The sequence below is a fragment of the Nelusetta ayraudi genome, unplaced genomic scaffold (genome assembly GCF_046127955.1).
Source record: "Nelusetta ayraudi isolate G7.1 ecotype Tasmania unplaced genomic scaffold, CSIRO-AGI_Nayr_v1 ptg000183l, whole genome shotgun sequence".
Taxonomy (NCBI): domain Eukaryota; kingdom Metazoa; phylum Chordata; class Actinopteri; order Tetraodontiformes; family Monacanthidae; genus Nelusetta; species Nelusetta ayraudi.
The window spans coordinates 71,755-87,908 of record NW_027466232.1 but is presented as its reverse complement, the minus strand read 5'-3'; the positions used below and the strand labels follow the sequence as shown (position 1 = coordinate 87,908).

Here is a 16,154-nt window from a genome sequence, read left to right as displayed (position 1 = left end):
AGTGTCCTGCGTGACATCACAAAGGGATCCGATCCAGCAGGAAGGCCTCGGAGCTCCTGGACCACTGAAGCTCTTCTCCCAGCTACACTCTGTGTGTGTGTACTCTGTACTGTGTGCTGTGTATCTGTACTCTAATGTACTGAGGAAGAAGAGTTGTGGGTCTGTGAGGAGGGTGTGAAGGCACCAGGAGGAGCAGAGCAGGAGGTCCGGGACTCCGAAGGTCCGGGGACTCCGAAGGTCCGGGACTCTGAAGGCCCAGGACAGGACTCTGAAGGCGCAGGACTCTGAAGGCCCAGGACAGGACTCTGAAGGTCCGGGACTCTGGAGAACATCTGGAGGCAGTGAGCAGCTGACAAACACTCCACACCTCCTCACTCCTGATTGGCTCAGAGTCAGCAACAAAAAGCCCAAGTGTGAAAAACAGCACAGGAAGTGTGTGTGTGTGTGTGTGTGATGGACCACTTTAAATCAGTTGATTGTGTGTGTGTGTGAAACTGAGTCTTAAAATTCTCCGGGGGAAAAAGAAAAGCAGCAGATTGCTTCAAATCTAGCATTAGCATTAGCAACAGACCTGGCTCCGCCCTCAACCCAGCGGAGTGTGTTGATGACAGTGTGTTGATGACAGTGTGTTGTCGTCACTCTCTGAGGGGCTTCGTGGGAACAGAGGACCAGGGTTGGTGGATGTCGGAGCCTCGGCTGGAGGAACAATGGTGGTCCAATCTCTGGCCACCGTCCCCTCTTGAGCCCGCAGTCATCAAGGACGTCTCGTGTTACTGGGACCCCCCCGTCTGCTGCCCAGCCGAGCCCCCCAGCCTTTGTCCACGCACCGAGGAGCCGGTCCAGGAACACCTGATACCTGGATCAACGCCCCACCCCCAACCCCAACCCCACTCTCCTCCAGCAGGGTCACCTGATCAAAATCCCTGCTGGACCCCCAGAAGACCAGAGAAGACCCCCCGGCCACCACCAGGTGTCCTCCACCTGCTGTCTGCTTCCTTCACTCACAGACAGAGAAGAATGAAGGATGTTATGGTTGATGGTGTTGGCTCAGCACGCTGCACCCCCCCACCACCACCACCTAACACACACACACCCCTTCAGAGTGTTGTGGATGTTCTCAGTTCCTTGCTGGATGGGGGCTCCTCTCATTCTGTGTGAACTCTGTGCCTCCACCTTTGAAGTCGGCCACCGTGGACCCCCCCCCCACTCACCCAACCATCATACCCCCCCAGCTGCACTTTCATTCCCTCTTCTTCCAGGACTCAACTTCAGAAAAACCTCCTGCTCTTTTCTTGACCCTGTTTTGTTGCTAAAAGTCCAGGAGACCCAGAAGACACCAGAAGACCCAGAAGACCGGTTCAACCAGGTCGTTGGTTTTATTTGTTGTTGTTTTTTACTGCTATTCTTGACTTTCTCTTGGAATGACTTTGACACTGAGCCAGAGTTTATATAATGTAATGTACTTAAAGTGCAAAGTATCTACAGTTTACATCAGGGGTGTCAAACTCATTTTGGTTCACGGGGCCACATCGAGGAAAATCTATTCCCCATCGGGCCGGACCGGTAACATCATGGCATGGTAATAATAACGTAAAAATAACAACAACTTCCAGTTGTTTTCTTTGTTTTACTTCGTGTTCTTCCAGCACTCTGCATCAGTGTTGCCGACTCCTCAGTGAGGAAAGTCGCTATTGGCTGTCCTGAAAGTCGCTGGAAGTCGCCAAATGACGTCATCATCTAATTTGCATAACTGACTATTTGCACTTGTAACAACAGCAGGAAAAGTCACTAGAGTTGTCAGTAGTCGCTTGTGACAAAAAAAAAAAAAAAAAAAATCGCTATGGGGAGAATCGTGACCTTTTTGGGGGAGAAAGTCGCCGAGTTGGCAACACTGCTCTGCATCAGCTTTGTCTGTTTAGACAGAGACGTTCTGGGGCAATGAGGGCAGCCAATAGGAGGCATTCTGGGGCAATGAGGGCAGCCAATAGGAGGCGTGAGTGGCTGTACTTGTGCCGGTTTGCTCAGCCCCATTGAGTTCATTTGAGAAGCAGAAACGATATTGCGACACCAAGTGGACACATTGAGAACGGCACTTTCTTTCATTGAGAAACTGCAGTTTTTATATTTTTGCAAAATCATCTCGTGGGCCAGAAGGAAAACAGTTTGCGGGCCTGATCCGGCCCACGGGCCGTATGTTTGACGCCCCTGGCTTACATTAAATGACATGCACCTGCACCTGTTCTGCACAGGCTGATAACAGGTGCGCACAACCACGTACAGAACGCCACAAATACGATAGTAATATTTTGGCTTTCCAACCTCCAGGTGGCGCTAAATCTCACACACTGAGCCTCTCACAAAACAGCCTACTGAGAAAAGCTACTATTACTTCTTTAGATATGAATAAATATACACTGACCAATGAATCAAGAACAATGGAACCCTCGTGCAAGTGTGTGCGCGTTGGAAATGATAGATGGTTCATTGTGACCTCCCTGCCAGTGGAGTCCTCTCGCTCTGTTTTCACACTTGGTCAGCAGAAATAAATGGTTTGGCGACACACACACACACACACACACACACACACCTCAGCTCCCATCCATCATCCTCACAGCTGACTGAGCCCTGGCCTCAGTGTGTGTGTGTGTGTGTGTGTGTGTGTGTGTGTGTGTGTGTGTGTGTGTGTGTGTGTGTGTGTGTGTGTGTGTGTGTTATTGATAGGCAGGTTGTGGAGGGAAAGAGGTGAAATATCAGCAGAAGCTGCAGGGAGCAGGACGGCGAGGCTGAGATATGGAATCACGGCCCCGAGCTTCAGAACCAGAACTTCTTCTTCTGTCTGACTGTCTGGAAAGTCTGATATCAAAGATATCAACCCCCCCACCCACCTCCCATGCCAGCACTGGGGTTTCTGTCTTTAGCACTGGAAACTCACCTCATGTCTAACACACACACACACACACACACACACACACACGACGATAAAAACAGTGCGACGCAGCAAAAGGCCGACAACACAAAGGGCGTGTGTGTGTGTGTGTGTGTGTGTGTGCGCGTGTGTGTGCGTATTGACGCAGCACCACAGAGCGATCGATGCTAATGATTTCCCATAGACACCTCAAGTTGATCTGGGAAGCAGAGGAAGCAGAGGAAGAGGAGGAAGAGGAGGAGGAGAAAGAGGCGGAAGAGGGAGGGAGAGGAGGAGAAAGAGGGGAGGAGGAGGCGGAAGAGGAGAAAGAGGGGAGGAGGAGGCAGAAGAGGAGGGGGAGAAAGAGGGAGGAGGAGGAGGAAGAGGAGGAGGAAGAGGGGAAGTCTTTTAAATCACTGAACAGCAGAACGACGGAGGAAAAGACGCAGTGACTCAGTGACTTGCTGCTCTTCCAACTGTTTGAAACCATTTTCCAAAGCAACTTTCCTTCAGAAAATGAAACGAGGAATAATTTGACTGAAAGTGATGGCGTGGCCGGCAGGAACAGAAAGCTGTGGTGTCCGAGAGTCTCAGCACTAAAACTCCACTCATCCATCTCACTCCTGCTGGTGGAAGACCTCAAGGTTCTGCAGAAGAGTTGCAGGAAAGAGTTGAAACAGTGCGGTGGCATTTCCGCCTCACATTGTTCAGCTGACAAGGACTCGCAGCAGCAGAGGTCGGGCGAGGCCTCGCCCTGTAGGGCGTCTCGGAGGAACCATGAACACTTCCGGGTCAAAAGTCCAGCAGGACGGCGTTAAAAACACACACACACACACACACACACACACACACACACACACACACACACACACACACACACACACCTGCTCCTTCCCTCCTACTCATCAAGAGGATTCAGAAAGTATGAAGAAAAAAAAAGCAAAAACAGATCTTCCATCTATTTTCATGCCCCCTTTTTATCTTTCCCACGGCAGGCAGATGGTAGGAAAATAGAGTAGAGGAAGGAGGGTGGGGGAAGAGGAAGTTTGTGTGCTGGTATCATCGTTCTTCCACTAGCGCTGAAGAGCAGCAGCAGCAGTAGCAGTAACAACAGCAGCAGCAGCAGCAGTAACAGCAGCAGCAGCAGCAACAGTAGTAACAGCAGTAACAATAGTAACAGCAACAGTAACAGCAGCAGTAACAGCAGCAGCAGCAACAGTAGTAACAGCAGTAACAATAGTAACAGCAACAGTAACAGCAGCAGTAGCAGCAACAGCAACAGCAGCAACAGTAGCAGCAACAGCAGCAACAGTAGCAGCAGCAACAGTAACATCAGCAGCAGTAACAGCAGCAGTAGCAGCAACAGCAGCAACAGTAGCAGCAGCAGTAACAGCAACAGTAACAGCAGCAGCAGTAAGAGCAGCAGTAACAGCAACAGCAGTAACAGCAGCTGTAGCAGCAACAGCAGCAACAGTAGCAGCAGCAGTAACAGCAACAGTAACAGCAGCAGTAACAGCAGCAGCAACAGTAACAGCAGCAGTAACAGCAGCAGCAACAGCAGCAGTAACAGCAACAGTAACAGCAGCAGCAGCAACAGCAGCAGCAACAGTAACAGCAGCAGTAACAGTAGCAGCAACAGCAGCAACAGTTGCAGCAACAGCAGCAACAGCAGCAGCAACAGTAACAGCAGCTGTAGATCCAATATGATGTGGCAAACTGTGGGAATTAAGTTGATGGTGTAAACCCCAAAAGTCTTGGAATTTTCCAGAATCCTTCTCGTTCTCTCGCTGCGTCTCTCGAACCGTCACCTGGAGCTGCTCGTGTAACATGAAGGCACACTGCTTTTGGGATATTCGCTTTGAATGTGGTCCCATTTGAAAAGAAAATATCGTACCGTCACTTTCATACTACAATGAAAGTTTGTTTTTATAAACAAATATTTATCATCGCATCAAATCGATTTGTGTCGAATCGATACCAATGCGAAAGGATATTGCTTTTGAACGGAACGCTAACCTGTTTACCTACACGCACATCCAACCGTTTACCACAGAGAGGCGCGCGACGAATATTCAGTGATTGATCGATAGATTTCAGTCCCCACAGACAGTCAGTCACGCGTGGCTCGAGAAAAGCTGTCCTATGCTGCCATCTACTGGTCGAATGAAAACTAGCGTCAAAACAAAAATGCCGCTCTGGCCATTTGAAGAAACGCTCGCGCTCAACTGAAGGATGCGAGGAATAATCTGCAAATATTTGGCGCGTTGTCCCCCCGGAATGAAGGACAAACTGTGGCACAATTTTTTTTATATATATTTTTTTTTAATATTTTTTACTTTTGTGTAACATTGCATTAACATAGCAACACTGGCAAAAGACAAGTGAGCGATGTAATAGAAAGTCACCGGCAGTAGTTTGTCACTTCCTACACCTGACGTCCTGATGAGTGACGCTTTCATCCTCGCGTGCTGGACTTGACGTGCGCGTTTCTCACGAGCAAGTCGGCATCAGACGAGGACGTCTTCGGAATCAATCGCGACACAATGGTGCAGCAAATGGGAGCCAAAACAGAGGCAGCGGGCCAACCGGAAGTGCGGTGTGCAGCTCGCGCAGGTGACGAAGCTTCACGCTGACGACCGTCAATCAGCGGCTGATCCGCGTCACCTGAGCCGCTGCTCTCCCGGATAAAAAAAAAAAAAAAACCCTCCCAGCGGGGCGCGGCTACAGTCAGCAGGTGTGACGGTCCAGGACGCGTCAACATCACCCAGAACCAGAACCGCGAGCAGGTCGCCATGCCCACCAAGAACGTCACGGACAAGAGGCTCTCCAAGTTCAAGAACCATGGCAAAGACCCGGCGGTAGGTCGAAACGCGCGCGCGCCTGCCTGGTGCCTGCGCGTGCATTCGAAATGTAACCGTCGGTTGTTGTTTTTTTGTTTGTTTTTTTGTTTGTTTTCTGCAGAAACTCCGCGACAAACGGATCTCCGAGTGCGTGGAGCTGCGCAAAGCGAACAAGGACGACAGCTTCCTCAAGAGGAGGAACATCACGCTGTCCTCGCTCCCGGACGAGGACGCGCTCTCCCCGGACTACACCACCAACCACATGGTCCGTTCACACCTGGAGGGGAGGGGGGGCGGGGCCGGACCGAGCTGGTTCAACGTGTGTGTGTGTGTGTGTGTGTGTGTGTGTGTGTGTGTGTGTGTGTGTGTGTGTGTGTGTGTGTGTGTGTCACTCAGGTGACCACTCTGTCCATCGAGGAGATCGCTGAAGCAGTCAACTCCCACAGCAGGGAGGTCCAAACCCGAGGCTGCCAAGCCGCCAGGTGAGCCAGCGCCGAGCCTGTCTGAGGTCCAACATACTGCCCAGAAGTACATGAATACTAAGTGTATACTGGCAGTACATTGCAGTTTTTCTTAGTCTTGGAATGGTTATTTAAATGGAAGAATACACGAGAATCAGTAAGGGTCTGGCTCCCAGTTAGTGGCCATGTTTCTAAGGAAGCCTGCTGTGGACAATCCAGCTGCCTGACAGCATAGCATTTGGTGTTTAGGCTGAACACTAGGGGGCGTCCTCAAATAAACCAACGAAGAAGAAGAAGAATAGGTGGAGCAGGTCTCCATGTTTGGGTGCACACCACCGCCACCGTAGTTCACTGGCAAACTCGGGAGAGAGAGGAGGGGAGGGGAGGGATGAGACAGTGAGTGACTAGAACCGATGGCCCAGCAGTTCTGCCGGTCTCCCCCTCCCCCCCCCCCCCACAGGAAGTTGCTCTCCCAGGAGCGGAACCCTCCTCTGAAGGACATCATCGACGCCGGTCTGCTGTCCCGCTTCGTGGACTTCCTGTCGCTGGACGACGAGCCAGCACTGCAGTTCGAGGCGGCGTGGGCCCTCACCAACGTGGCCTCGGGAACATCTTGGCACACTCAGCAGGTACGTGGCCTCGGGAACACTAGGAACTCTGGGCGCAGCTGAAGGATGAGCGTGGACATTTTTTTTGGGGGGGGGGGCTTTGCCGGTTTTGAGTTGAACCAGGTCTGGGTGGTGGGTAAGACCAGGTGAAGTGCAGTTTGCTGGCAAGACCCGTCTGGGTCAAAGTCTGGTTTCTCCTCCTCAGGTGGTGGAGAACGGAGCCGTTCCCGCCTTCATTGGCTTGCTGGCTTCGCCGTTGCTGCACGTCAGCGAGCAGGCAGTCTGGGCCCTGGGAAACATCGCTGGTAAAAAAACAAACACCGTGGTACTGATTTTATTCCCACTGTGTCAACTGGGAACGCTGACCCCTGAACCTGTTGGAAACTGCCACTGGACAGGCGACGGTCCGGTGTACCGAGACATCCTGATCGACTGCCACGTGATTCCCGCCCTGCTGGCCCGAATACGCCCAGACACGCCGGTAAGATTTGTGGCGAGGAAGACGGCAGAAAGTCTTGGACCTGGACTCCATGTCAAGTCCAGGGTTAGGGTTGACTGTCTTGGAATTGAGAGACGCGAGAACCAATGTTGAATACGAGTTCTTTTGGGGGGAGTGGAATTGTGGAATTGGGCTCAGTCGAAATTGTGTAGATCTGTCGTGTTTCCAACAATATTGCAGGGCAAAAATGACTGAAATGTGATCACTGATCATCTGGGTTGGCAACAAGAACCTTCAGCTAACTGTTCAAGGTGGCTCCATTCTGTTCTGAGGGAATATACTGTGCCAGTCTGTATAGAAGGTTTTGTTTTTTCCCTTTGTCAGTTGATTGTACATTGTAAGCAAAAACCAACCATTCATTCAGACGTTTGGACATGCAAGTCTTTGATGGATTTGCAGGTGGGGTACCTTCGCAACCTGACGTGGACCATGTCCAACTTGTGTCGGAACAAGAAGCCGTGTCCTCCGCTGTCTGCCGTCCTTCAGGTCAAAACCTCCCAAGCTGGTCCACTCCACTTTCTACAGTGCAGTTTTAACGTTGCAGGGGTTTCCAAAGTTCTGCAACGTGGCAGCAGCTTTAAACGTCTCAATGTGGTAGGACCTTCTCCAACTCCCCCCCCCCCCCCCCCCCCCCCACAGATCCTTCCATCTCTGATCCAGCTGCTCCACCACACTGACAAGGACATCTTGTCTGATGCATGCTGGGCAATCTCCTACCTCTCGGACGGCGACAACGACCGCATCGACGTGGTGGTGAAGACGGGCATCGTGTCGCGGCTGGTGGAGCTCATGAGGCACAAGGAGCTGGGCGTCCTGGTAGCACCACCGAGATGATTCTGGTCCCGTCCCCACCCAGGTAACCCCTCAGGTGACTGACCTACCTGGATCTTCTCCAGACCCCGGCGCTGCGCTCCATCGGGAACGTGGTGAGCGGCTCGGACCTGCAGACCCAGGCGGCCGTGGACGCGGGGGTCCTGGAGGTCCTGCCCCCGCTGATGAGGCACCCCAAGGCCAGCGTGCAGAAGGAGGCGGCCTGGGCGCTGTCCAACATCGCCGCCGGACCCTGCAAGCAAATCCAACAGCTCATCACCTGCGGCCTGCTGCCCCCTCTGGTGGAGCAGCTGAGGAACGTGAGTAGATGTGGTAACCGCGAGGTGGGACAGCCAAGGAAGAACCGAGGGGGGGGGGGTCAGGTCAGGGAGACGTCTTGACAGTTTGAGGTTTGACTGAAGATCAGAAGGCGGCTTTGTCTCAGGGTTCCACTTCCAGGTCGGTCCGGTGACTCGCACGTGGAGGTGAGTCTGCTCAAAGTGGACGAGTCATTCCCCAACAGTCGGGAATGCTGTGGCAAAAACTAGGAATTCCGGAGAAGCTCGCAACCACGGCCGTGTCCGCTGGAAGGGACTGCAACTCTTCAAGTTGAAGGCCACACTTTGAAATTGTGAAAAGCGGAACAGGAGAACTAAAAGACGGATGGACGAGTGCGTCATTTATCACGAAGGTCAATCGGTCTCTCGGCTACACAATCGGTCAACGGCAAAAACTGACAGTATTCAGATGAAGTTGTGTCCCTAGAGGACAAGATGGCTCACGGACGTTCCAGAATATTCTTCCCCCGCCCGACTCGGGACGCACGACGTTCCACGTAAACCCAAAGCGTCTCTTCAACAGGGCGACTTCAAGACTCAGAGGGAAGCCGTGTGGGTGGTGAACAACTTCACCAGCGGGGGCACCGTGGAGCAGGTGGTCACCCTGGTGCAGAGCGGAGCCCTGGAGGCCGTCGTCCACCTGCTGACCAGCAAGGACGCCAAGGTCATCCTGGTCATCCTGGACGCTGTCAACAACATGTTCCTGGTACACCAGCACTCTGAACTACCACTGCGTTAGCATTATTATTGATTCATATTTAGCGTTCCATCGTTTGCAACCAGTTGTATTCTACTGTGTCACATTGCATGATCTGTACTTGGCACTTTTTGAAAAAAAATCTTTTATAACATTGTAAACGTTTGTCAAACTCGGATTTAACTCGACGCTTGTAAAATTTCTTCTAATTTTTTACGTTTTCTTTATTCGTCGCAGTGCACAAACGCGTCGGCTTCTGCCGCAGCAACGTTTCACGAAATCTTCTGAAGTAGAAATTGACCGATTGGTCCTGCAGGCGGCGGAGAAGCTGGGCGAGACGGAGAAGCTGAGCCTGCTGGTGGAGGAGCTGGGCGGCCTGGACCGCATCGAGCTGCTGCAGAGCCACGACAACGAGCTTGTGTACCAGGCGGCGCACCAGCTGATGGAGAAGTACTTCAGCGACGTGAGTCGAGCGCAGGGAACGATTTCAGACCCCGAGGTCCGAGGTTTTTCTGGGGTTTGGCTGAGGGAGGTTTCTCCTGGCACAGGGCGACGTGGAGGAGGTGAAGGTGGAGCAGACGGAGGAGGCCTTCCTGTTCAACCCGGACGTTCAGAGGACCTTTGAATTTTAAAACGTGAATGAAAAGTTGCGTTGTCGTCGTCTCTGCTTTAAGTGTTGTGTAAATGTGACAAGGATTGTGTGTGAGTTTAATGCAAATAAAGTGACTTTGGATCAAAGGACTGAGTTGACTGAGTGTGGTGGTCCAGTGGTGGGTTTTGCAATGAACCAAGTGAAAATGAAGCAAAGTTGCAACCAAGTCAGTGTCTTTGAAGCTCCACCAGGCTGTTTAGCTCTTAGAACCACCCAGAACCACCAGGGTATTTAGCTCTTAGAACCACCCAGAACCACCCCTGAACCACCAGGGTATTTAGCTCTCAGAACAATCCAGAACCACCAGGGCGTTGAGCTCTTAGAACCACCTGGCTATTTAGCTCTTAGAACCACACTGAACCACTAGGGTATTTAGCTCTTAGAACCACCCAGAACCACCCGGGTGTTGAGCTCTTTATTGAAGTGACTCTGAAAACACTGCAAAGCTGGAGGAGATGCAGTGGTTGGAAAACTGGACTCCCCTGGATTAAATTGAGTTTTGCTAATCGGACCAGGGTGCTGAGTTCTGCCTCCTGCAGTTCTGATCAAAAACATTAAAAAGCTGATTTTTTTTTTTTTGCTTTCGTGTTCCAGTTGCGTCGTTTGTCGAAAACCCAAAAAGTAAAACCGAGATCATCGAGTTGTACTTGTCGGCGGCCGGTCGTCCCATCCCGGGCCGGGCGGCTGCTATTGGCTGAGAGAACGGAGCGAGTGACAGATTGTAATCCAAGTATCTGAGCAGAGGTTGCAGCCTCGGCTCTGGGAACAGCCGGCTGAGCTCCGGACCCGAGCTGCCGGGCAGGACCGCTGATTAGCGAGGTAGCTTCTGGGTCAACGCTGCCACCGAGCCAGTGGACCACCGCCTGCAAGGAACGCAGTACTAAAAGTGGATTGTTGGGTATCTGGACCTGGAAAAATGATTTGACTTTTAAAAAGTGGGCGGAGCAAAGTTCCTGGAAGGTCGACAGGTTTTAATTGGATTTCAAGTAGACAAAAAAAACGTATTTTACAACAGCATAAAAACACGATTTGTACATTTGTCATCGTCTTTCAGGAATTCAAAGAAGAAATTCAAACTACCGACACAAAGAAAAGCAAACTGCACATCTTCCATCCCAACTGCTGACGCCACTCAATCGCAGTCATCGGGATAAAGTCCAAACGTCCACGTCGGGAGAAATTCCACAGCGGCACAGAAACTCGGCCAATCGGAGCGCAGCCAGGAGTCACCTGAGGTTGCCCAGAACCAATCGCAGACGAGTCCTGAAGACGCTTCGCTGTCCTCCAGCTGGGAAACGTGCATCCGTTCAAAAATGTGAAAAAAAAAAATCCTGAAGTGGCGCCACCTTCTGGCTGCCTGCCGCAATAAACTATGTTTCAAGTACTATTATTATTATTATTATATTATTGGATCTTAAAAAAAAACATTTAAGGCTGTGTGTGACGTGGACCCAAGTTTCATGGAGGAAAAAAAACATAAATAGCAACAAGACAAAGATGAAGAAAAAGGAATCCGGGTCAGAAGGTGGCCAGACAGTCTGTGTGTGTGTGTGTGTGCGCTACATCTTCTCGTAGGTGAGCTGGTGTCCACAGGTGCTGCAGGTCTTCTTGTAGAGGTCCTCCTCTGCATCCAGCAGCTCCTCGGCTCCGTACTGGTGCTGGTGGACGCTGGTGTCCTTGGTCCACACGCTGCTGCGCACTGCCCTCCGCAGCTCTAGGGGGCGCACACACACACACAGTCAGATCTCTCACACACACACACACACACACACTGATGGCTTGCCTCCTCATAACGACAACTGACCTTTGACCTTCTTGTTGAAGCGTTTCTGCTTCTGCACCTCCTTGTTCTCCTCCCTGCTCTCCTTGGCCTCCTCCAGGGCCTCCTGCGAGCCCCACACCTCCATGCACCTCCTCTGCACCTACGCGCACACACACACACACACACACACACACACACACACACACACACACACACACACACACACACACACACACACACACACACACACACACACACACACACACACGTTCAAGGACTCGCTACTATTGTGGGTCTCGGTAGTTTGGTGCGTCATTAACAAGATTTTCAGCATCTCAAACCTGGCAACCCAAAGGTGGCGTTGCTCTCGGTGGTCGTTGATCCTCAACTCTTTTATTGGAAGTTTTGACTGAAACTCTTCACTACTTTGCATAATATGCATGCGTGCAATAAAATGTGAGTTTTTCTTCAAGGAGGAAACAAACTGGTTGTTATTGTGAAGTGATCTTATTGTCTTATTGTCTATTGTAATATTTACCATTGGGCTTTAATGAAGCAAACGCACGTTTAATCCGATCACTCCATTAATCGTCGGAACGTTCGATAGAACAATCAATGAGCAGAATATTCCACAGCTGCAGCCCTGCTTGGATACACATGGATATTATATGGATATTGAGAGGTGTTTTATTGTGCTACTTCAATAAATTGAAGGTAGTTTCTATATTATTTGTGCAGATTTTGCTTGCAGAACCCACCCACTGCATTAGGTAGTAAAATAGCATTAAAAGAAAAAAAAAATAATTCTTAAAAAATGAAAACACACGACAGAATTTCCAAAAATTAAAATGGGAAAATGGAATGTGGGGGAAAATGCCAGAGATTGGATGGGGCGCTGAGTGAGGGGTACCTGCAGCTGGAGGTAGAGCTTCATGTCACCCCAGCGAGGGTTGTGGGGGTTCTTCTTGAGGACGAACCTGAGCGGAGGCTCCCTCAGGTCCAGGTCGCAGTCCTTCAGCAGGAACTGCTGCTTGGCCTCCGTCCGAGACACCAGCCGGTGCTTCACCTCGTTGTCCCTGCAGGGGGGGGGGGGGGCAGCAAGCGAGCAGGGTGATTTCAGGGACCACCAACACGTTTAGTGGTGGTCGACTACGTGGCTCAGGCCTGGTCTTGGTCGGGTCTGGTGTGGTCTGGTGTGGTCAGGTGTGGTCAGGTGTGGTCAGGTCTGGTCAGGTCTGGTCTTGGTGTAGTCTGGGTCTTGGTCTGGTGTGGTATTGGTCTAGTATGGTCTTGATCTGGTCTTGATCTGGCCTTGGTCTGGTCTTGGTCTGGTCTTGGTCTGGTCTTGGTCTGGTCTTGGTCTGGTTTTGGTCTGGTTTTGGTCTTGGTCTGGTCTTTGTTTGGTCTGGTCTGGTCAGATCTGGCCTTGGTCTGGTCTTGGTCATGGTGTGGTCTCATCTGGTCTGGCCTTGGTGTGGTCTTAGTCTGGGTCTTGGTCTTGGTCTGGGGTCTCACCTGCAGCTGTCGCACACACACAGGTCAAAGTGGTTGCTGAGGTAGGAGTCCATGAAGGGCTTATCACAGTCGTCACACAGCAGGTAGTCAGGCTGCACCACCGGCGCTGGAACCACCAGAACCAAGAGTGAGAGAGTGAGTGAGTGAGTGAGTGAGTGAGTGAGTGAGAGAGAGGGAGAGACAGAGAGAGAGTGAGTGAGTGAGTGAGTGAGTGAGAGAGAGGGAGAGACAGAGAGAGAGAGTGAGTGAGTGAGTGAGTGAGAGGGAGAGAGGGAGAGACAGAGAGAGTGAGAGACAGAGAGACAAGAGTGAGAGAGTGAGAGAGAGAGTGAGAGAGAGAGACAGAGAGAGTGAGAGACAGAGTGAGAGAGTGAGTGAGAGAGAGTGAGAGACAGAGAGACAAGAGTGAGAGAGTGAGAGAGAGACAGAGAGAGTGAGAGACAGAGTGAGAGAGTGAGAGAGAGGGAGAGACAGAGAGAGTGAGAGACAGAGAGACAGAGTGAGAGAGTGAGTGAGAGAGATCTCAAGGTTTTAAGCGTATATTATATAAATTGAAGCAAGACAAACCAGTAATAAAAGAGTTTTTACAGTAAAACAAAAAAACAAAAACACTTCCTTCTAAACAGCAACGTTTCAACACAGGTGCACCCTAGAACTTCAAAACTTGAATGGGATCATAAGCCCTTTGTGATGTCACAAAGCAAGCATACTAATGATACTCCTCCTCCCAGATAAGTATTTGTTGTTGTTGTTGTTGCTGCTGCTGTTGTTGTTGCTGTTGTTGGGAACTCGAGAGGCACAAAAACGGTGGTCTGAGAGCGAAATGTTGAAATGAGAAGTTTCTCCAGGTCCCCTTCCAGTTTGCTTTACAAGAGCAGCAGGAGAAGAGAGGACCCCGGCTCATCTGCACGTCCTTTTTTATTTTTATTCTATTTTATTGGTATCATGTATCCTTTCTGTCTCGTTGTGTGTTGTGCAACATTCTGTGTCTACGCACTGCTTGCTATGTTGCGGCTGCAGCACGGCCGTCGGGGCCCAAAACAAACGAACAAAGGAATCTTGGATCTTGAAATACTTCAGCAAATAAAATACATAAAATGTTAAAACTAGATGGTTTTTAATGTATTAATTTATTTTTTAATTTGATCTTTAACTCTGTGACAGTCAAGTAAACCCAGCTGATGGAGACACCACACACCTGGCTGCTCCACGACCCTCCTGCTCCTCCGCTGCTCCTCCTCCTGCTCCTCCTCGTCCTCCTCGATGAAGAAGCCGGCTCCGGAGTCGACGGTGCGGGACACCTTGGCCGAGGTGGCGCCGTCCCCCGCGCCCAGCGGCCGGCTCGCCAACCGGGCCTGCCGGAGCATCAGCGCCCGCTGCCGGTTCCGCTCGATCTTAGCCCGCATCGCCGCGGACAGCTCCGGCTCCGGCTCCGGCTCCGGCGGTGGGGTCTCGTCCGGACCGGAAGCGGCTGCGTCCGGGCCCTGAGACTCGGACGGGTCCATGTCGGTTCCTCTCGAACATCCAACAGCGCCGGAGGAGGAGACCGAGGCTCGCAGGGACCGGACCGGCTCGCCGAGGATCCGGTGGCTGTTATGAAAGTGACAGACGGCGGGCTTCCGGTCTGCTCTTCTTCATCGACTGCTGGGGAACCGTTGTTGGCGCAATACCGCCACCTTCCGTTTGAAGGTCATACTGCGCAAACTGCTGGATAAACCAGTAAAAAGTTCAGACCATTTACTAAAAATAAAATAAAATAAAATAAAATAAAATGAAATAAAATAAATAAATGATTGATGATAATAATAATAATAATAATAATAATAATAATAATAATAATAATAATAATAATACTGTATTTTATAATTGTCATTATTATTATGGATGGATGGATAGATAGATAGATAGATAGATAGATAGATAGATAGATGGATGGATGGATGGATGGATAGATAGATAGATAGATAGATGAATGATAGATAGATAAGTGCTGCCGCCTCACAGCAAGGAGGTCTTGGGTTTGATTCTGGGGTCTCCTGGGACCTCTCTGTGTGGATGTTCTCCCTGTGTCTGCTGGCTTCTCTCCTGGTCGCCCTCATGCTCCCTCCTCCTCCTCCTCCTGCTCCTCCTGCTCCTCCTGTTCCCTCCTCCTGCTCCTCCTGCTCCTCCTGTTCCCTCCTCCTGTTCCCTCCTCCTGTCCCGCTCCTCCTGTTCCCTCCTCCTGCTCCCTCCTCCCGCTCCTCCTGCTCCCTCCTGCTCCTCCTGTTCCCTCCCCCCGCTCCTCCTGTTCCCTCCTCCTGCTCCCTCCTCCCGCTCCTCCTGTTCCCTCCTCCACTGAATCCCTGTTGCATGACAGCGGCGTGGCCGCCAGCCAGGGATGCAGCCTTAAGAGGCTTCCGTCGCTGCAAAGCTGATCAGCTGCTGACGGATGACACTGCAAATCTGCAGCAGTGGGAGAGGAGCAGGAGCACCCGGAACTTCAGGCAGTCTCTCGCGGGCAAACACACACTGCAGACGGCCACCATCAGAACCTGTTTGAAACGATCGAACAACTCCTCGACTGAAAGCACAAAAACGAGAGTCAAAGTGTAGTTTTTTTTAGTTTTTTTTATTTATTTGATCATATAACTCTTTACACAGGCTGGCAGATATATGTTTTTACAGTATATTACACAGTTCAAGTAAGTACATCAATAGGATTCAATCCTTGGATGGTTTAGGAAGAGGAGATTATAAAAGCATTTCACCTGTTTTGCATTAATTATCAGTTGTATGTGTGTGTGTGTGTGTGTGTGTATCTCTGCGTGTGTGCGTGTGTGTGTGTGTGTGTGTGTGTGTGTGTGTGTGTAGTGAAGACGCACTCACTCGTGCGCATACGTTTCTCACGTCATCATCATCATCATCATACAAAGCAGTAGAGATTTTTAAAAATGGAAACTGCAAAGAAGAAGAAGAAGAAGAAGAAGAAGAAGAAGAAGAAGAAGAAGAAGAAGAAGAGCGCCCCTAGTGGAGGGTTGGTGACAGGGCTGGGATTAGGATCAGGATCAGGTGCATATATTATACACAT

General features: G+C 50.8%; 2 protein-coding genes across 2 annotated transcripts; one reads left to right on the top strand and one right to left on the bottom strand.

Annotated features, from left to right (window-relative positions):
• The first annotated feature begins 5,639 nt into the window (after positions 1 to 5,639).
• kpna7 (karyopherin alpha 7 (importin alpha 8)) lies at positions 5,640 to 9,857 on the top strand. The gene is made up of 12 exons (XM_076015255.1): positions 5,640 to 5,763; positions 5,867 to 6,010; positions 6,142 to 6,227; positions 6,667 to 6,835; positions 7,020 to 7,119; positions 7,213 to 7,295; positions 7,713 to 7,799; positions 7,953 to 8,129; positions 8,210 to 8,443; positions 8,985 to 9,167; positions 9,475 to 9,621; positions 9,707 to 9,857. The coding sequence occupies exons 1-12, from the start codon at positions 5,698 to 5,700 to the stop codon at positions 9,788 to 9,790; spliced, it is 1,560 nt and encodes a 519-aa protein (XP_075871370.1). The 5' UTR covers positions 5,640 to 5,697; the 3' UTR covers positions 9,791 to 9,857.
• Positions 9,858 to 10,760: 903 nt separating this feature from the next.
• xpa (xeroderma pigmentosum, complementation group A) lies at positions 10,761 to 14,709 on the bottom strand. The gene is made up of 5 exons (XM_076015252.1): positions 14,286 to 14,709; positions 13,088 to 13,193; positions 12,483 to 12,648; positions 11,615 to 11,732; positions 10,761 to 11,524 (listed from the first exon to the last, which is right to left on the bottom strand). Exons 1-5 carry the CDS (start codon positions 14,590 to 14,592, stop codon positions 11,370 to 11,372), a joined length of 852 nt encoding a protein of 283 aa, XP_075871367.1. The 5' UTR covers positions 14,593 to 14,709; the 3' UTR covers positions 10,761 to 11,369.
• Positions 14,710 to 16,154: the final 1,445 nt, after the last annotated feature.

Coding starts and splice junctions, on each gene's coding strand:
- kpna7 (XM_076015255.1), top strand. CDS start 5,698: ATGCCCACCAAGAACGTCACGGACAAGAGGCTCTCCAAGTTCAAGAAC. Junction 7,120..7,212: donor GGCCCTGGGAAACATCGCTG/GTAAAAAAACAA, acceptor GCCACTGGACAG/GCGACGGTCCGGTGTACCGA. Junction 9,168..9,474: donor CTGTCAACAACATGTTCCTG/GTACACCAGCAC, acceptor TTGGTCCTGCAG/GCGGCGGAGAAGCTGGGCGA.
- xpa (XM_076015252.1), bottom strand. CDS start 14,592: ATGGACCCGTCCGAGTCTCAGGGCCCGGACGCAGCCGCTTCCGGTCCG. Junction 11,733..12,482: donor AGCTCTACCTCCAGCTGCAG/GTACCCCTCACT, acceptor GTGTGCGCGTAG/GTGCAGAGGAGGTGCATGGA. Junction 11,525..11,614: donor CTTCAACAAGAAGGTCAAAG/GTCAGTTGTCGT, acceptor TGCGCCCCCTAG/AGCTGCGGAGGGCAGTGCGC.